We start from the raw sequence: 21,558 nt of genomic DNA on the forward strand, positions 1-21,558 counted from the left end.
CTGGCAGATTCAAACTGCCGGCCTTTTGGTAAGCAGACATAGCACTTAACCAGTACACCACCAGGGTTTCTGCCCATGCGTATAGTCACCATTTATGTTGGTGAAAGAAGGTATTTGCGATGAAGAAGTTGATGGTCTTGCAAAATTCCATCTCTAGATCTCCGGCATTGTTTCGATCACCAAGGCCATGTTTTGCAACTGCTGGTCCTTCTTCTTTGTTTCCAGCCTTCGCATTCCAATCACCAGTAATTATCAATGCATCTTGATTGCATGTTTGATCAATTTCAGAATGCAGGAGCTAATTAAAAATCTTCTATTTCTTCATCTTTGGCTCTAGTGGTTGGTGGGTAAGTTTGAATAATAGTTGTATTAACTGGTATTCCTTGTGCCAGTGCCGTCAAGTCGATTCCGACTCATACCAACCCTGTAGGACAGAGTAGAACTGCCCCATAGAGTTTGCAAGGAGTGCCTGGCAGATTCGAACTGCTTCCTTGTAGGCATATGGATATTATCCTATCATTGACAGCATTGTACTTCAGGATAGATCTTGACCCATTCTTTTTGATAATGAACGCAGCATCATTGCTCTTCAAGTTGTCGTTCCCAGCATAGTAGATTATATGATTGTCTCATTCAAAAAGGCCAATACCAGTCCATTTCAGCTCACTAATGCCTAGGATATTGATGTTTATGGGTTCCATTTCATTTTTGACGATTTCCAATTTTCCTAGATTCATACTTTGTACATTCTAGGTTCCAATTATTAATGGATGTTTGCAGCTGTTTCTTCTCATTTTGAGTCATGCCACATCAGCAAATGAAGGTCCCAAAAGATTTACTCCATCCACGTCATGAAGGTCGACTCTACTTTGAAAAGGCAGCTCTTCCCCAGGCATCTTTTGAGTGTCTTCCAACCTTGGGGGCTCATCTTCCAGCACTATATTACACAATGTTCTGCTGCTATTCATAAGGTTTTCACTGGCTAATGCTTTTCAGAAGTAGACTTTCAGGTCCTTCTTCCTAGTCTGTCTTAGTCTGAAAGCACAACTGAAACCTGTCCTCCGTGGGTGACCCTGCTGGTATCTGAATACTGGTGGCATAGCTTCCAGCATCACAGCAACAAGCAAGCCTCCACAGTACAACAAACTGACAGACACGTGGGAGAGGGACAATGTTAGAAGCCCTAATACATGGCATAAACAGTATACAAAACATTACTAACAATGCAGAAGAAAAAAAACTAGATAACTGGGAGCTCCTAAAATCAAACACCTATGCTCATCCAAAGACTTCATCAAAAGAGTAAAAAGATTGCGTACAGACTGGGAAAAAGTTTTTAGCTATGACATTTCTGATCAGCGCCTAATCTCTAAAATCTACATGATACTGCAAAAACTCAACTACGAAAAGACAAATAACCCAATTAAAAAATGGGCAAATGATATGAACAGATACTTCAGTAAAGAAGACATTCAGATAGCTAACAGATACATGAGGAAGTGCTCACAATCATTAGCCATTAGAAAAATGCAAATCAAAATTACAATGAGATTCCATCTCACTCCAACAAGGCTGGCATTAATCCAAAAAACACAAAATGTTAAATGTTGGAGAGGTTGTGGAGGTACTGGAACACTTATACACTGCTGTTGTGAATGTTAAATGGTACAACCACTTTCAAAATCGATTTGGTACTTCCTTAAAGCTAGAAATAGAACTACCACACAATCCAACAATCCCATTCCTTGGAATATATCCTCGAGAAATAAGAGCCTTTACACAAACAGGTATAAGCACACCTATTTTCATTGCAGCACTGTTTACAATAGCAAAAAGTTGGAAGCAGCCAAGCTGCCCATCAGTGGATGAATGGATAAATAAATTGTGGTGTATTCACACAATGGAATTCTATGCATTAATAAGGAACAGTGATGAATCTGTGAAACATTTCATAACATGGAGGAATCTGGAAGGCATTATGCTGAGTGAAATTAGTCAGTTGCAAAAGGACAAATATTGAATAAGACCATTATTATAAGAACTTGAGAAATAGTTGAAACAGAGAAGAAAATATTCTTTGATGGTTACGAGAGGGGGGAGGGTGGTAGGGTGAGAGAGGGATATTCACTAATTAGATAGTAGATAAGAAGTACTTTAGGTGATGGGAAAGACAACACACAATACAGGCGAGGTCAGCACAACTGGACTAAACCAAAATCAAAGAAGTTTTCAGAATAAACTGAATGCTTCGAAGGCCAGCGTAGCAGGGGCAGAAGTTTGGGGACCATGGTTTCAGGGGACATCTGAGTCAATTGGCATAATAAAATCTATTAAGAAAACATTCTGCATCCCACCTTGGAGAGAGGCATCTGGGGTCTTAAACATTAGCAAGCGGCCGTCTAAGATTTATTAGTGGGTCTCAACCACCGGGATCAAAGGAGAATGAAGAACACCAAAGACACAAAATAATTATGAGCCAAAGATACAGAAAGAATCATACCCTGAATCGTTTCAGAGGTTACTGACGTCCTTAGGTACACACAGAAGCCAAAACTGAGGAAGACAATCAGCAGAAGAATGTGAGAGACACAGGTGGAAAATGCCTTTCCTTGGTCTCGTCTTGGAAACAAGCACAGTAGAGAAGATGTGAATATATGACACAGTATTGAAGATAGAGCAGCTAACACCATACTCTATGGCAGAGATAAGAATTACAAGCTGATTGTTGAAAGTGTCAGAGCAGGAGAGTCTCAGTGGAGAAGGAATATCACAGAAGAGTGTATAGACCACATTGGACTGACAGGAGGACAGGTGGAATGTGTTGCCAGTGTGTACACCTGAATAGACGGGACCACTGAGTAAGGAGGCCAGTGTCGTCCATATACAGAATTGATGATTCATAATGACAGTGTGGTGGAGGGGTTTGCAGATGGCCACATAGCGCTTCCAGGCCATCATGGTAAGGAACATCAACTCCACATATCCACAGTAAAGGACCAGGAAGTTCTGAGCTGCACAACCAGCCACTGAAATCGTCCATTTGTCAGTGAAAGAGTTTATACAAACATTGGAAACAGTGGCAGAAATGTGGCACATATCTAAGATGGACAGATTCCTGAGGAAGAAACACATGGGTGTGTGAATGTTCTGGTCAAGTGTGGCAGCAATGACTATGAGAAGATTCCCTAACAGGATGGCCAGGTACATCAGTAGGAATAACATGGCATGTAGGCACTTTAGCTCCCACTCATCTGGGTACTGGGTCATCAGCAAAGCCCGTGAGAAGAAATTCAGTCACCATGGTAGAACTGGCCATTTTCTGGTAATGCTATTTGACCTGGAAAGCAAAAGGGATAAAACCATGAAATACATGAAATGTATGAAACATACAAATAATTAACATAATCACTTCAAATTTAAACTCATTTATTTAAATCATTTTTATTTTATACAGTCAACTTTCATGTGCAGGAAATGTCTATTTGTCTTTTGATCTGGTTTATTTATTATCACCTCTCATTAGCTAAGAGAGCAAAATACTAAGGATGAGGCTCTCAAATCCAATTGTTTGTGTCTGATGCTTAGTAGTGTTGCTCATTTTCCTCAATAATATCTACCTTATAATTTTTTAAAATGAAGATTAAATTAGTTAAGTTAAGCAAAACTTCCAAGCAGTGTTAAGTCTTATTGACAGTTAAGTTAAATTAAAAAAGTTCAGTTAAATTAGTTAAGATAAGCAAAATTCCCAAACAGTGTTAATTCTTATTGACAGTTAAGTTCAATTAGGAATTGGACACCACATTCAGCCTGGATATTGAATAAATAGTACAGGTCTAGCTCAGTGCTCTTCAAAGTGTGGTGTACAGATTGGCATGAGTCCATGGCTTGCTTCATATCACTTTTCACACGATAAGTAGAGAAATTGAGGTTAAGAGTTTCTGCACTTTTATAACACCTTTGCATCACCATGACACTCAAGGTGAGATTGGTGTGTTAAATATTAAATAATAAAATTAAATATTTTTAATTTTTCTAGAAATGTATTTTTATTTTAGTTTTTAAAAACAATCAGTCAGCAAAAGTTTGGAGGACAAATAAAACTGGTCTTCACTACACCTAGTTCAAGAGGCACCAGTATAGATAAAGTAAACCTTGGTCAAGAAGATTTCTATGTGATCCCATGAAGAAGTAAATACTGAATATTTACTACAATACATTTTAAAGTGTTTTTCTACATTCGTGAGCAATGTAAAGTTAACATTATTCAATTGTATATAGTTGAGATACAATCTAGAGATACCTTTACATCTTTATCTTCTGAACGCTATTTCCATCTTACAAATTCAGTTTCTATAATCATTATGTTACAATCTAAATTTACTCTTAATTTTGACACTGATCCCACACAAATATTTATCTTCCACAGATAATAATCCAAAAGTTTCACATGCTAAGTATAACCCCTTTATTTTTCATCTCGGCTTTCCCTAACAAATTAGGTATTTTTTTAATATCCATACTTCTAATCCCTTGTCGTTTAATTGTCTCTCTTCAATTGCCTGAACATCAAAATTGCCACCATTACTGTATCACCAGATTCAATGTTAATAATCTAAACTATAACTTGATATGATTTTTATATAGGAAAATATTCATGCCACTATAATATTAAAAGTATCCATTAATACAAATAATTTGTTAACGAAGAATCAGTCTCAAAAAAATTAAGAAAATATTTACATTTTCAAGAAGTGTTAATTATGAGAGTTTTGGCTCAACCTAAAGCTAACTCATTAAAGTTTTACACTCTTTTGGCAATCTCACATTTGTCTCCTTTGATTTTAGTAAAATCTTTCACAACATTGATAAGTTGTGGTTCCTACCACATCACTCATTGACCTTAGGTCATCTACTTTTAGTGTTTTCTTTCTCTTTTATAGCATTAAAATTCCTCCTCTCTAGATACATCTTATTTCTTGTCTTCCTCACTTGCTGAGCAATCCTCCATTGATTTCCTTTCTCATAGCCATAGAAAATATTCCAGAACTCTTAATAATTCTTCAGACCTTGTTTTTCCCTAAGTTCCAAACTTCGCACACAGTCTCTTTTCAGAATTATTTAGTATGTTTATTAAATGTTATTTTAAGTAGCTTTAAAATAGCTAATTTTCACATATACATATCATAATCTTTTTGAGCCTCTTTGAAAATAACAAATTTTTAATAATTTTATGTTAGTGATTTGTGTACAAACAATAGAGATTTCTCCTTATGCATTTTAAACAAACTTTTCCACACTTGCTTTTTCTCTAGGGAGAAACTCAGCTCAAATTTATAAGACTTATTTTATATATCCAAAGGAATCCTGGTTGCTCAGTAGTTAAGAGCTCGGCTGCTAACCAAAATGTCGGCAGTTTGAATTCACCAGGCACCCGTTGGAAATCCTGTGGGGCAGTTCTACTCTGTCCTATAGGATTGCCATGAGTCAGAATCGACTTAACAGAAATGGGTTTGGATATATCCGAACATTAACTTGATCCTCACTCCTATCCTCAACTGGACTAAACCAAAAGCAAAGCAGTTTCCTGGATAGACTGAATGCTTCAAAGACCAGTGTAGCAGAGGCGGGAGCTTGGGGACCATGGTTTCAGGGATATCTAAGTCAATTGGCATAATAAAATCTAGAAAGAAAACATTCTGCATCCCACTTTAGAGAGTGGCATCTGGGGACTTAAACGCTAGCAAGAGGCCATCTAAGATTCACCAATTGCTCTCAACCCATATGGATCAAAGGAGAATGAAGAACACCAAGGACACGAGGTAATCATGAGCCCAAGAGACAGAACGGGTCATATAAACCAGAGACTGCCTAATCCTGAGACCAGAATTAGATGGTGCCTGGCTACAACCGATGACTCCCCTGACAGAGAACACAACAGAGAACCCCTGAGGGAGCAGGAGAACAGTGGGATGCAGATCCCAAATTCTAATAAAAAGTCCAGACTTAATGCTCTGACTGAGACTAAAAGGACCCTGGTGGTCACGGCCTCCAGACCTTCTGCTAGCTCAGGACAGGAACCATTCCCAAAGTGAACTCTGCAGATGTGGATTGAACTGGATAATGGGTTGGAGAGGGATGCTGGTGAGGAGTGAGCTTCTTAGATCAGGTGGACACTTGAGACTATGTTGGCATCTCCTGCCTGGAGGGGAGATGGGAGAGTAGAGGGCGTTAGAAGCTGGCGAAATGGACACGAAAAGAGAGAGTGGAGGGAGTGGGCTGTCTCATCAGGGGGAGGGTAGTTGGGAGTAGTAGTCTCATATGATTGTTTTATTTCAGTTGGGTCTGTTGTGGTATCACCAATCTCATTTCTTTTTTGGGTTATTTGCTTCCTCTCCTGTTTCTCTTTTGTCAGTTTGGCCAATGGTTTATCAATTTTTTAAAAGAACCAGCTTTTGGTCTTATTAACTCTTTCAGTTGTTTCTCTGTTCTGTATTTTATTTTATTCTGCTCTAATTTTTATTATTTGCTTTCTTCTGCTGCCTGAAGGTTTCTTTTTTGCTCTCTTTCTATTTGTTCAAGTTGCAGGGATAATTCTTTGATTTTGGCCCTTTCTTCTTTTTGTATGTGTGCATTTATTAATTGACCTCTGAGCACTGCTTTAGCTGCATCCCAAAGGTTCTGATAGAAAGCGTGTTCATTCATATTGGATTGTATGAATTTCTTTATTCCATCCTTAATATCTTCTATAACCCAGTCATTTTTAGCAGGGTATTGTCCAATTTCCATGTGTTTGATTTCTTTTCACTGCTTTTTCTGTCATTGATTTCTATTTTTATGGTCTTATAGTCAGAAAAGATGCTTGGTAATATTTTGATGTTTTGGATTCTGCTAAGGTTTGCTTTATGCCCTAATATGTGGTCTAGAGAATGTTCCATGTGCGCTGGAAAATAAAGTATACCTGACTGCTGTTGGGTGAAATGTTCCGTATATGTCTATGATGTCATGTTGCTTGATTGTGGCATTTAGATCGCCCGTGTTTTTATTCAGCTTCTTTCTATATGTTCTATCCTTCACTGGAAGTGGAGTGTTGGTCTCCTACTATTATTGTGGAGCTGTCTATCTCACTTTTCAATGCTGTTGGAGTTTGTTTTATGCATCCTGAAGCCCTGTCATTGGGTTGATAAATATTTAATGTGGTTCTATCATCTTGTTGTATTGTCCCTTTAATAATTGCAATGTGTCCTTCCTTATCTTTTGTGGTGGATTTAACTTTAAAGTCTATTTTGTCGTAAATTAATATTGCCACTCCTGCTTTTTTTAATTGTTGTTTGCTTGATATAATTTTTCCATCCTTTGAGTTTTAGTTTGTTTGTGTCTCTGAGTCTAAGGTGTGTCTCTTGTAGGCAGCATATAGACAGATGGTGTTTTTTTCAATCCATTTTGCCATTTTCTCTTTATTAGTGCATTTAGTCCATTTACATTCAGCGTAATTATGGATAGGTATGAGTTTTTTTTTTTTTTTATGAGTTTAGTGCTATCTTTTTTTGTGTTGTTGACTGTTTTTCCCACTTAAATTTTTGTGCTGAGTAGTTTATATATTGTTTTTTCCACTTTATTGTTGTTGTTGTTTTTATATTTGCTGAGTGTTTGTGTTTTTCTTGTATTTTATTTTGATGAGTAGGATCATTAAGTCTCTTTTGTGGTTATCTTAATATTTACCTCTATTTTTCTAAGTTTAAACTTAAATTTTATTTCTTTATATTGCTTTGTCTTCCTCTCCATATGAAAGATCTATGACTCCATTCCTTAGTACCTCTTTATTGTTTTAATATTGTTTTCTCTTACATGATGACATCACTGTTTCCTTCTTTTGAGCATTTTTTTAATCTTGATTTATTTTTGGAATTTCCCTATCTGGGTTGACATCTGGTTGCTCCGTCCCTTGTTCAAGCCTTGGGTTGATATATGATATTATTGATTTTTTTAACCAGAGAACTTCCTTTATTATGTCTTGTAGTTTTGGCTTAGTTTTTTATGAATTCCGTAAATTTCTGTTTATCTGTAAATGTTTTAATTTCACCTTCATATTTGAGAGACAGTTTCACTGGATATATGATTCCTGGCCAGGAATTTTTTTTCCTTCGATGCATTATACAAGTCATCCCATTGGATCGTTTGCTGAGTAGTCTGAGATTATTCTTATTGATTTTCCTTGATAGGTGACTTTTCATTTTTCTCTAGCCACTCTTAAAATTCCCTCTTTATCTTTGGTTTTGGCAAGTTTGATTATAATATGTCTTGGTGTGTTTCTTTAGAGATCTACCTCATATGGATTTCGATGAGCATCTTGAATAGATATCTTCTCATCTTTCAAGATATCAGGGAAGTTTTCTGCCAACAAATCTTCAACAATTTTCTCTGTATTTCCTGTAACCCTCCTTTGTCTTGTACTCTCATCACTTGTAGATTATTTCTTTTGATAGAGTCCCATATGATTCTTTGGGTTCCTTCATTTTTAAAAAATTCTTTTATCTGATTTTTTTCAACTATATTGTTGACAAGTGTTTTATCTTTAGTCTCACTAATTCTGCCTTCTACTTCCTCAATTTTCCTCCTCTGATTTTCTATTGAGTTGTCTAATTCTGTAATTTTATTGTTAATCTTCTGAATTTCTGATTGATGTCTCTCTATGGTTTCTTGCAGCCTATTAAACTTTTGATTATGTTCTTGAATAACTTTTTAATTTCTTCAACTGTGTTATCTGTGTGTTCCTTCACTTGTTCTGCATTTTGCTTGATCTCCTTCCTGATCTCGTTCCTGATGTCTCAGAGAGTTCTCTGTATTAATCTTTTGCTTTCTGCATCTGGTAATTCCAGGGATATATCTTCATCTGAAAGATTCCTTAATTCTTTGTTTTGAGAGCTTGTTCAAGTGTGATCATAGTCTGCTTCTTTATGTGATTTGATATTGACTGTTGTCTCCAAGCCATGTGTTAGTTATTGTATAAGCTTATTTTATTTTCTCTTACTGTATCCTAGCTTTTCACTTTGTTTGTTTTGATGTGCCAAAATAGGCTTCTTGAGTGAGCTAGCTTGATTGTTTTTGCTTTTGAAGCTCTAACGTCCTGTTACCAGATGGCTAGAGCTGTTATCAGGTATACGAGTCTAGGAGTCCATTCACTTTTCTTGTATGGATTCAGCTTATGTGTCCAGGTAGATCACCATTAAGTGAGTGGTACAAGATCTGTCCTGCAGTGTTAGCTGGGCAGGGGTGATTGGTGTAGGTACAGGTGTCTGGTTGCAGCAGCAGGTCATGCTCTGAACAAGGCAGGGGGCTGACAACTGTCCCCCGAGTGTCTGTGAGGAAAGTGTGTCCCTGTTCCTTTGACTGCACAGGCATCTGGGTTTTGCAGCCAGACCATGGATACACAATGCTTTTGGTTGTAAGGACTGGGAGGTACCACTTATCCTTGGACCCCTGTCACAGGTAGCTAGGTGATGTGGGTGGAACCACCAGTCCTCAGGACCCTGATTTGGGTAGATGAGGACCCTGTTTAATAGGCAAAGTGATATTAAACATCAAACATCCACCTCTCCTCCACACAGCTGAAACAGTTGTAGTCTGCTAGCAAGGGCCTATTCTCCTGGATCCATGCAGCGGTGAAACGTATTCAGAGTCTATGAGGTGTTTGTGCCTGGTCAGGAGCTGCTTCTGTCCTGAGCTCTCTCACTTAGTGGACCTGGCAAATTATCTTTTCCCACAACTGTGAGCTTATTACTTGTCCAAGGCTAGGAGAATGGCTCAGTGTGCTCAGCAGAACCTATCTCAGGCTCAGGGGATTTGATAGCCACTGAAATCAGCTTGGAGCTGGGGCCGTGGTAAAATAAATGCAAGCACTTAGCTTTTGCCAAGTGGGTTGTTCTGTTTCCGGAGGTGTGAGTAGGCTGTGCAGCTCGTTGTCTCTCCCTGAGGAAACCACATCAGGAACGCTACCACCAGTCCCACTGTGGTTGTCCCAGGGAATAAATAGTGCCTGAGGGTTCCCAGTGATTCAGGTCTGGGAACTCTTCTCTGCTTCTGAACCATCTCTCCCTCGCCCTGCCACTCAGTCCGTTTTCTGACTTTTCCTTTGATGTTCAGGGCTCCTAGCTTGTCATAAGTGTAATCGTTTCACTCGTGTTTTTGGTCTTTGTTGTAAGAGGGATCACCAGAAACTTCTGACTACTCTCTCGTCCTGGCCCTGCCTCTGTTCTTTTTCTTTTTTTTTGCCAGTAAAATTTTTCCAGAGGAAAATGATATCCCTAAATTTGGAAAAAGGTAAGAGATGCTAATAAATTCTTTATATTCATTAAAATCTAGTGACATAAACTTTTTTTCCTTGTCTTGGGTGGTTTTACTCTTCTCCTGATCTTTAGATTTTAGTTTTCACTTTACCCAAACCAAAAAACAAACCCAATGTTGTCAAGTCGATTCTGACTCGTAGTGACCCTATAGGACAGAGTAGAGCTGCCCGATAGAGTTTCCAAGGAGTGCCTGGCAGATTTGAACAGTTGACCCTTTGGTTAGCAGCCATAGCACTTAACCACTATGCCACCAGGGTTTCCAGTTTTCACTTTAGCTATTTGTAACTTTGAAGCACATTAGTATAATTTTCAAAACCTACTTCTGCATTTACTTGAAATTCTTTCCTTCAAAATTTCTTGTTTTCTCTAAAAAATAGAGAAGCACTTCCTCACTTAACACATTCTATGTATGAACAAAAGCAAAAGGTTTTTTCTCAAGTGTTTTTTTCTTAAATACTTTAATGAAGTGTGCTAGCTTGATCATATAATTGTGCTGATAGTTTTCATTTTTCTGGAGATATTCATTTTTTTGAGAAGGTAAGATCTTAAATTCCTTAATTTTTATAAGAATTCATTTCTTTCCTTTTTTTTTAAAGCTTTGTTCTTCAAAGCTATGGAAAAGAAAGTGAGATATTTATCTCTGAAAGAAAAGTTTGACAATGTCAAAATATTAACTGAAGAGAAAAGGACCATCAAAGAATCTATAAATATGTGCAATCTTGGCAAAATGCAGATTTACTGAATTATGAAAGAAAAGGCTAAAATAATTGGAAATGCATGATCAGCACCAAAGTAAACATCAAGAAAGGAAGGAATGGAAATTATACAGAAATCAACAAATCTGTTTTTGAGTAGTTTTAAGTCTCTGCCAAAAATGTTCACACTTCAGGACCTATCTTGCAAGCACTGGCAAAGGAAATGGCAAAATGTTTAAAAGTTAATGATTTTCAGCACATAACAGGTGGCTCTAGAGCTTCAAAACAAAACAAAACACGGAATCACTTGCAGTGTAGCTTGTGGGGAGTTAAATGAGACTGACAAAGACATTGTTCAAAACTGGTTCACAAAATGAAAAGACATCATAAGGGGATATAATCCTAAAGACATTTCAAATGCTGATGAGACTACTCTATTTTCCAGGGCAGTGCCTAATAAGACCCTGAAAATGAAGGGGGGAAATACTTGTGGGGCAATTTTCAAAAGAGTGGCTTACTGCACTCTTGACCATGTTTGGGGATGGGATATTGCAGAAATCATGAGTAAATGAAAAGAAAGTTCTTTGCTTTTGGTTTAGTCCAGTAGTGCTGACCTCTCCTGTATTGTGTGTTGTCTTTCCCGTCACCTAAAATAGTTCTTATCTACTATCTAATTAGTGAAAACCCTTCTCTTTCCCTCTATCCTCATTCTTGTAACCATCAAAGAATATTTTCTTCTCTGTTTAAACTATTTCTCGCGTTCTTATAACAGTGGTCTCATATAATATTTGTCCTTTTGCAACTGACGAATTTCACTCAGCATGATGCCTTCCAGATACCTCCATGTTATGAAATGTTTCACAGATTCATCATTGTTCTTTATTGATGCATAGTATTCCATTGTGTGAATATACCATAATTTATCCATTCATCCATTGATGGGCAACTTGTTTGCTTCCACCCTTTTGCTGTCATAAACAGTGTTGCAATGAACATGCAATGAACGTATAATGAACATGTAAAGGCTATTTCTCTAGGATATATTCCAAGGAGTGGGATTGCTGGATCGTATGGTAGTTCTATTTCTAGTTTTTTAAGGAAGTGCAATTGATTTCCAAAGTGGTTGTACCATTTTACATTCCCACCAGCAGTGTATAAGCGTTCCAATCTCTCCAAAGCCTCTCCAACACTTATTGTGTGCTTTTTGGATTAATGCTAGCCTTGTTTGAAATGATATGTTGAAGTTCTAACCCCTGGTACCTGTGAGCATGAATTTACGTGGAAATAGGGGCTTTGAAGATTTTGTCAGTTATCATGAAATCATAGTGGAATATGGTGGATCACTTTCCTATTTGCATGGTATCCTTATAAAAAAGGAGTAGAGGCACAGACAAAGAATTTCCATGTGAAAATGCATCTACAAGCCAAGAAATGCCAAGGATGACTGGCCATCACAATAAGCTAAGAGATAGGCATGGAACAGATTCTTCCCCGGAGCCCGCAGAACTGGTCTACACATTTGACACCCTGATTTTGAACTTCTAGCCTCGAGAACTGAGACTATAATATTTTTATTCTTATAAACCACTAAGTTTGTGGTATTTTGTTACAACAGCCACAGGAAACAAATAAAAAGATGAAGAATAGTACAAAACCATGCCAGCGTAGACAGTAGGGACATTTTTGGCTCTTAGTATTCAGGCTGAGTGTGGGGGTAGATGGCTTATATTCTTGCACTCCAATTTGTTTATTTTATCTTTTCAACAATTTCTATAATACTTACTTCACAAACAGCATGTCTTTGTGTTCAAAACCATGAGTAGTATATGCAATTGCCACTATATATAATAAATATTGCATTTTTTAATTTATGTTAGTTTCAATTATTAAAATTATGGGTCTAAAAGTGGAATTAGGTATTATGTTTTCTTAGTATACAGATGATTACTATACTGGTGACTACTATTTTAGACTAGAGTATCAAATCATTGCTATGAATGTGATTCATTATTTCTTCAAAGTATGAGAATTGCATCTAATGATACATGTAGATGGTTTCCAAGGTCCACAGTTATGGAAAATCAGATTCTAACTGACATGAAGTTTAATATCAGTAAGCAATAAAATGTCCTATATCTTACCCCTCCATTATCTCCCTAACCTTTATGTTTTTGTGTAATAATGCAAGACTAAAGGGACATCCCTAAAGAGCTGCCTTTCAGCAAGGGACAGGGGTAATTGAGAAATCTTGATTTTACCTCCACAAATTTGGTCCAAGGAGAGCTGATGTCTAGGGGATAAACTAGGAGCAAATCTCTGGGGTTGCATAAGACTAACTCATTGTGTTTCATGTCTTTTAAGGATATTTTTGATTTTTGAAATACTGGCTTGGAATGCCATTCCTCAATAAAATGTTACATGTTTTGCTTCCAGGTTTTTCATTCATTCTGGAAATTCTATATTAAGACTGATATGTTCTGGCCATATTCAGTCAGAGACTACCGCCCCCTTTCAGGGAGAAGTTTAGAGTCTATGGACAGATCTCAGCCCACTCTGCGTACCCTCCTGGGGCTCTTCAGAATCTCTCAATAAGAGGATAACATGAAAGATTGCATATGGAAATTCAAACCAAAAGTAAACATTCCTAGTCATACTAAGAAAGGGCTGAAGTTTCAGGTCAAATTATAATATAAAAGTTCTGAGGGAAAACAAGAAAACTATACCCAAGAATAAGTAAAGGCTTCTTTACTCATGAGCTTTTCTGAATTGGAAACCTACTCACTTATATATCTTTAATTTCTTGTCCGCTTTTTGTGTTCTACCATTTTAAAATGTTTTCATGCACATTATTTGTTTTCACAATTACTTCTTATGATCTCCTAGAATAGACATCATTGCCTCCATTTTTGTTATTAATATTAGAAATTATGATGAAAATGCTTCCGCTAAGCCCTTATCTAGCTAGTAATATGGTCAAAACCAATGTATGATATCTCAATTGTTTTTATTGTTTCAAAATGTGATTCCCCATAAGCTATTTTATAAAGGAATTCATTTATCCCACTCAAAAATCTTGAGTCACTATAAGAATTGGGGTGGTGTGTGGAATTCTCTCTTCTGGCTATAACACGACTCTTAGACTACTGTGTTCTTATCTCTATATTGAGTGCTACTTTTGGCACTCAATATAGAGGTAGAGTGGGAAACAGAGACAGATATAAATTGGGGGGATTAAAATGCTGGGAGGAAAACTCACCATTTTGGTTTTGTTGATAGGAATGGCAAGTTCTTGATGATTTTAAAGGTTCATGAGTACTTAAACTACACCTTGTCTAGTCGCTGTCCAAAACCGTAGTGTGTCCCAGAGTAGGTCACCTAGAGCAGAGCTGTCCCAGTCCCACCAATCACAGAGTTCTTGTTTCTACCACTATTCTTCTCCACTGAAATTGAATTTACTCTTGCTTATCTACTTAGATTTCAAGGTGCGAATTAGATACTTGCTATTTTCTAGATTCATGATGTTCCTAATCTGACTTACTCTTCTTCACCGGCGTTTTTGCTGGAATTTTATTCATCATTCAAAATTTGAAATTTACTTTCTTTAGTACAGACCTTTTCCATCTTATTCCTTCCTGCTACTAACAATTATTTTTTTTTTTTATTTTTTTCCCAGACTCTTCATTTCATAAATGTAAAATCACATAATAGTAAAAAAGGGTAAAAATTTAAAAAATGTATAGCACTGTTAGTTTTTTACACCTACTTTCTGTGCTCATGGACAAAAATCTCTATTATCGCTGGGTTTCAGTCTTTTCACCCAGGGTATGAATAAGTTAGACTAAATCATCATGAAGTTTCCTTGAAGGTCATAAATAAAATGCTTCTTAAACTCTTAACCACCTCACCCACACACATGCACATACATAACACATATGCATGCCAGTGTACATACATACAAGCACAGACATGCAAAAACTATGTGTACACTAGGAGTTCTCACTAGACTAAAATATCTCACGGACTCTTTTAATCACTTTTGCATCATCTAATGCCACCTATAGTATAAAGCACTGTTAAGGAAAGTGTTGAATTTTTTAAATCTGTTAAATGTATATATCTTAGAGCAATACAACTGGTCCAGAAAACATATTGGTATTTGTTTGGATTTGTATATAAGATAGTAATTTAAAAATATCTTTTCAATTATTAAACACCAATTGAGCTGCATAACAAGCCTACAAAGTAGGCACGCCCACAACAAATATGCCTTGTATCGAGATATTGAGGAGGAAAATTAATTTCAGAGAGAGTGTAATTGAAGACATAATCCCACTTGTATAGGGATAGAAGCAGAGATGCTACATCCTAGGCCAGAATTTTAGCTTTCTTATTTTCATTCTGTCTTGCTGCCTTCACATGCCTGCCTTCTCATAATGAGTATGTGTTGAGAATAGTCTTTCACAATTGCAAGTGTAGGAAAAATGAAGAAAGTAATAGTAAAATGGTCACATATAGTCCTACACTCCAAAATATACACAATAAATATATATTATATCCTCACATACACACATTTTTGTGTATACGTTTCATATATTACTGTTCGTGAAACACGTGCAGTGAAACTTGTGAGAGCTGAATCTTGATGGGACTGTCATGTTTTTCTGGGTCTTGCAAGTTTTCTGCTTTTGATAGGCTGCACTCTTACCACTTTTCTATCACTCATTTTAATGGTAAATATTTTAGTTTTCCATCTCTGACAGCTTCACACCATAGACAGGTTCCAGCTTTCACAGGTTTTACTGTACAATATATAAATTACTTTTTGTATTCAAAACAATAGAGTGGTTTTTTTTATCAAGATGGTAAAAACTACAGAAATATGCAGCCATTTAAAAATTAAAAATCAACTATAAATCCACTCCTTTAACTTGCCATGAAATACAATTTGATTTCTTTGTCAAGATACTATCAAAAAGATTTTTTTTTTATGTTGTTGAGATCATATTATAATAATCGGCATTTAGGTGCAAGAGGAATGTTCTTAACTTTTGTGTGGAAAGTAATGTATACATATACATACATGTATGTACATGCTCACATAGCAGATCATTGCTATATACATACATATATAAACCTACATTAAAACACCTACAATGAAATGATTCAGACATTAAGGTTTTTGTTTTATAACAAAAATGACTTTCTACCACATCGAAATGAATGCAGTTTTTTTTTTTTAGTATAGAAAAGGGCAAAGAAAAAACTTTAATCCAAATCACTTAAGAGGTATCTTTTTCCCTTCGCATACACGTACGCATAATTCTGTAGATTAAGACATCAAAAGAAAAAAGTAGGAAAATGAAGAAAAGAAACAACTGAGAAGTAATGGAAGACACACACAGAAGAAACTTTAAAATGCTAAATGCTAGAATTAATTAAAAAAAATATGTTGCAAGAATATGCAGCAAATCAAAGTAGAAACAAAATAACAAATCCATTAAATGAATTACTAATCTGTATCTGTTTAATGTGAAGCAGCTTTATTAAGTAATAAATGATTAAGTTAGCATAATTGTATTTTTTAATTTTTATCTACATATTTCTAATCTATTCAATCTACTGTGAGAGGTTTTTTAAAAGACCAGCTATACTTCTCATCTCCTTTGCTTTCACCTAAAATTTTTAATTATATTGTTTAAGCATTATTGAATAGATAAAATTGAATTTCTAATTTAGTATAATTTGCAATCATTTAGTCTTTCTTCTACATTAAAAATCATTCAGTATGCAACACCAATATTTACCCAACTAAACAGACGGCATCTCCATTTCTGTACTAATATCACATTTTTATTTTTTCCCGAGATTGAATGTTTGCTGATTCCCCTAATATCTTTCTTGTCTGAGGGTTTCATATCAGCACCTTGGTTAGTTAACTTTCACATATTTAACCTGTTTGTTATATTCTCCCAGTTCTTCCCGTGGAATTTCCTAAACATGATCTAACACCTGCCTGAAGAATGTTGTTTACGTTCAGTTCATTATGTCGGTCTCCCAGTGCCACTTCATTTCTGGAATACTTTTCCAATTTTTTCCATTTCTTTTCTGATCTCTAACTGTTGGCATCCATCATATTCTGTTGTCTAAATAGGTACATGTTTGATTGCTTATTTATTCGATCATTATTTTTGTTGTTTTTTTTTTCTCTCATAGTGATCATGAAACCTGTAATTTGTTTGAATATGTATAATTATTTGCATAAAAACTTCTTGTGTTTTTTAAGCTCTTAGTTCTCGGACAGACCAATTCTAGCCCTATTCAACCACCTGAGAGAGTGGATAGTGGAATGTGTGGATGCCTAGGCTTTAGAGCAGTTTGAAAGAATTCACACCCGGGTTCCATTGTTCATTCACTCTTCGATAATGGACAAGTTAATTAACCTATGTTTTGCCACATTGTCTTCCTTCATAAAATGAACATAACACTTTACTTGCGTCTTAGGAGAGTTTGAAAATTAATCGAGTTGATGCAGTAAAGTGCTTAGAACATGACACAGAATATTACAACTCAATGTTACAGGTTTTTATTCTTTCCCCTACAAAAGTGATAATCCACATGTCACGTCCAAGGTAACATAAGAACGATCTCTTTGGCTGAGGTAGAGGCTTGGGGATAGACATAAGAAAAAATCCTCTGGTGAAGGAGTCTGGACAAAAATTAAAACTGTCGTACATATGGATGAGATGCAAAAATGATAGAGATAGTTGGGAGGGAGACTTTGGAATAGGGTGGATTTTAATCACTCCCAGAATATAAGCCATTGCCCTTTAAATTACAGTTCATGTGGAGAAGCAAGCTAATAGATGTCCATATCCACCATGGATTATGGGAATCTGCATGCATGAGTCCCATATCACTGTGAAGGAAGTGGGACTTGGTCTTCCAACCCTCATTTATCCAAAGACATTTTTCTACTTCAGCATTTTTTAATTAGGTTTTCTAATGATGCTCCATAAAAGCTTTAAAAGGTCACCATATCCAAACTTTTGGGAAATAGTACTTGTTACTATAATTTATTCTAAATAATATTAAAATGAGTTATTATAATAGAGATGGCATATTTAATAGTTATAACTAGATAATTGTTACATATACTAATTATTACAATTAATATAACTAATGACTTTATTGCTAGTTTTGTTATTTATTCTAGCAAGCTCTATTATGTATAATAGAATAAAATGTTGCCTGGTTCTATACCATCTCCATGATCCCCTAACCTAGGGGTCTCATCTTCCAGTACTATATAGAACAATATTCTGTTGTGATCCATAAGGTTTTCTTTTGCTAATTATTGGAAGTAAATGGCCAAGCCTTCCTCCTTACTCTGTCTTAATCTGGAAGCTTCACTGAAAGCTATCCACCATGGTGATCATGCTGGTATTCGAAATACTGGTGGCATATCGTCTAGCATCATCACGGAAGCCAACATGCTATGACAAACTCACAGGCAGTAGTGGACTACTTATTATAACTGATGTTAATTGTATCCTTGTCTGTGCAGTAAGTGAGCAAAGGACTTTGCATACCGCTTTTTCAGATAATAATAATGATGATAGATCAAGCATCTTAAAGTAATACAGAAAACCCAGATAATCTAAGTCCAGGGTGTTGCTCCCAACTACTGTTATTTTCCTCATTTAGATAATCAGAATACATATTATTCTCTCACTTAGACACAGTGACAAATACCATATTCAGACTTGGAATATAGTTGTAGAAAAATATACTAATTTTATTAAGTCCCGTACTTATCAAGTTTATTTTCTTCTTTCTTCAAGAAATACCCATCATTATACCCTAGAAAAGGTGTTTGTAGAATGTAAAGGAGGAAAAGCTGTCTCAGCATGCATATGAATAGAACTATCCCTTTATAAACTAATGGGTCCTTAAATTGAAGTCCCGGACTATTTGGATGTTCCTGAGTAGGAGTCCTAGTGGTGCGGTGGTTAAGTGATATGGCCACTAACGAAAAGGTTGGCAGTTTAAATCCACCAGCCTCTCCTTGGAAACCCTATGAGGCAGTTCTACTCTGTCCTCTAGGGTCACTATGGATCAGAATCGACCCGAAGGCAACAGGTTTGGTTTGGGTTTTTTTGGTGGGTAGATTAATATTACGTATACATGGCTTCTCTTGATTTCTTGTAATCTGCAATTCGTGCCTTTGTCAAAGTGATCCATAACACACAAAAGGGTTATTAAACTTCCTGCAAGGTACTGAGAGAGAAGCTCTAATATCCAAAGGTTTCCACTGTGTGTTATGAATTAATCTCTGTCCTGTGTATCCAAAATGGTACTAGTCATGTAGCATCATTAAGAGAACTGAGGAAATAGTCAGTCAAACATTTTTCTCTTTTGGGGTTCAGATAATTTAACACACAGGCTCTCCCAGCTTCCATAGCTCTTACATGGTCAAGGTCAAGATTAACCCCTCATTTTATCTCAGACCTTTGCAGTTTAAAAACATAAGGAAGACTGGAAAACCAACAGAGATATTGGTTAATTTGTGTTCACATAATAGTTTTGCTTTATGACATTCAACAGAAATGAACATGTAACTTCCAAATGACAGTCGCACAATATTTAGTTGTATACAAAAGAATCTCACAATGTCTTTCCTTTTGTCAGGCCCCAGGAAGAGGTGTATCATGGCCAATCTGACCACTTTGGTGGCTGAATTCATCCTCATGGGATTTTCAGATATCAGGGATCACCAAGTCCTCCACGCCACACTGTTCTTACTCATCTACCTGATAGCTCTGGTTGGCAACCTCCTCATCATTCTTCTCACCACTTTGGACCAGCACCTCAAAAGTCCCATGTACTTTTTCCTGAGGACACTGTCATTCTTAGATCTTTGTTTCATCTCTGTCACAGTTCCCAAGGCCATCATCCATTCTTTGACTCAAAATAGTTCCATATCTTTCCTGGGGTGTGTGGCACAGGTCTTTTTAGTTGTTCTGTTTGCTTGTGCAGAGCTGGCCTTGCTCACAGTAATGTCCTATGACCGATATGCAGCCATTTGCCGGCCCCTGTATTATCAGATTGTCATGAAAAAAAGGGCTTGTAAACAGATGGTTGCTGCTTCATGGCTCAGTGGGGTTGTCTCTGGTTTCTTGAATACATCTGTGACCTTCTGTTTACCATTTTGTAGGTCGAATTTTGTCTATCAATTCTTCTGTGAGATCCCTTCACTACTCAAACTATCCTGCTCAGAGAATTATCTTGCTGAGACTGGAGCCATAATCATTACAACATCCTTGGGTTTTCTGTGTTTTATTTCTATCACGGTTTCCTATATCCACATCTTAGTCACGGTTCTAAGGATACCGTCAGTGGAAGGCCGGTCAAGAGCCTTTTCCACCTGTATTCCTCACCTTGTAGTTGTTACTGTTTTTCTAACTACAGGGTTCATTGCCTACCTAAAGCCAGTGTCAGAGTCCCCTTCAGTTTGGGGTCTTCTGGTGTCTGTCTTCTATACTGTGGTGCCACCTACCCTGAATCCCATCATCTATAGCCTGAAGAACAAGGACATGAAAACCGCCTTTTGGAAAATTTTGAGAAAGATTGTCATCAGACAATAATAGCAACCACAAAAGCAACTACATGGATATTTTATTCAATTCAGACAAATAAGAGTTCAATTCAGTTAATAGCAATACGTTTTCTACTGTTTTACATAAGTGGAAACTTTACATTTTTATTCACTCATAGAGTTCACACTTTTTCTATATTTTTAATCTAAATAAAAATACATGTAAAGTAGGAATTCCCAAAGTAAGAGATTTTAGGCAACAGAAAGTATAATTGGGGAAGTGATTACATTCCTCTTATTTGTATTTTCTTTAAATTTATACAAATGAGTTTGTTGTATAGGTATATTTCTGCAGTTTGATTTTTTTCCTCAGCATTATGCATTTGAGATCTATCTGTATTATACTCATTTAATAATGGGCATTACATTGTTACCAGGTTCTTCTTTTTAAGACTACAAATTATTGTAATGAATAAATTTCTACTTGTCTCCCTATGTACAGAAAATAAAGTTGTTTAAAAACATTCATCATTTTCAGTTTTATAAGATGTTCAAATTATTGTTTTAACAGCTGATGCACTGATTTACAGTCCTAAGAGTAGTGGCCAAAAGTAGCATACTTTCTTTTTCCTATTCCAATATTTAATATATTCAGAATATGATGGACTCTGATTAAAGGGTTTGACCTCAGATCTGAACCATGACTAGGACCCCAGGCTTGTTGCCTTGGAACAGAGTTTAGATGTCAGTGCTGTTTGCAGAAACCTCTTATCTGCACCTTGAATTAAGTTTGTTTCTCTATGTCAGAGTGACTAAGGTGGTCCAAACAGAGGAAGATGCTTTATTCTTACTGATAAAATTCCAATTAGTCAAATGTCCAAGAATCTATTATTTTAGACAACTGTGCTTCACAGTGCATAAGAAG

General features: G+C 36.3%; 1 protein-coding gene and 1 pseudogene across 1 annotated transcript; one reads left to right on the forward strand and one right to left on the reverse strand.

The window, feature by feature from the left end:
• Positions 1–951: 951 nt before the first annotated feature.
• On the reverse strand, positions 952–3,316 carry LOC100673333 (olfactory receptor 14C36-like; annotated as a pseudogene).
• Positions 3,317–18,142: 14,826 nt separating this feature from the next.
• LOC100665652 (olfactory receptor 14A16-like) lies at positions 18,143–21,261 on the forward strand. The gene has a single exon (XM_003422130.3). It carries the CDS (start codon positions 19,708–19,710, stop codon positions 20,680–20,682), a length of 975 nt encoding a protein of 324 aa, XP_003422178.3. The 5' UTR covers positions 18,143–19,707; the 3' UTR covers positions 20,683–21,261.
• The last annotated feature ends 297 nt before the right edge of the window (positions 21,262–21,558 follow it).

The sequence above is a fragment of the Loxodonta africana genome, chromosome 2 (genome assembly GCF_030014295.1).
Source record: "Loxodonta africana isolate mLoxAfr1 chromosome 2, mLoxAfr1.hap2, whole genome shotgun sequence".
In the NCBI taxonomy this organism is placed as follows: domain Eukaryota; kingdom Metazoa; phylum Chordata; class Mammalia; order Proboscidea; family Elephantidae; genus Loxodonta; species Loxodonta africana.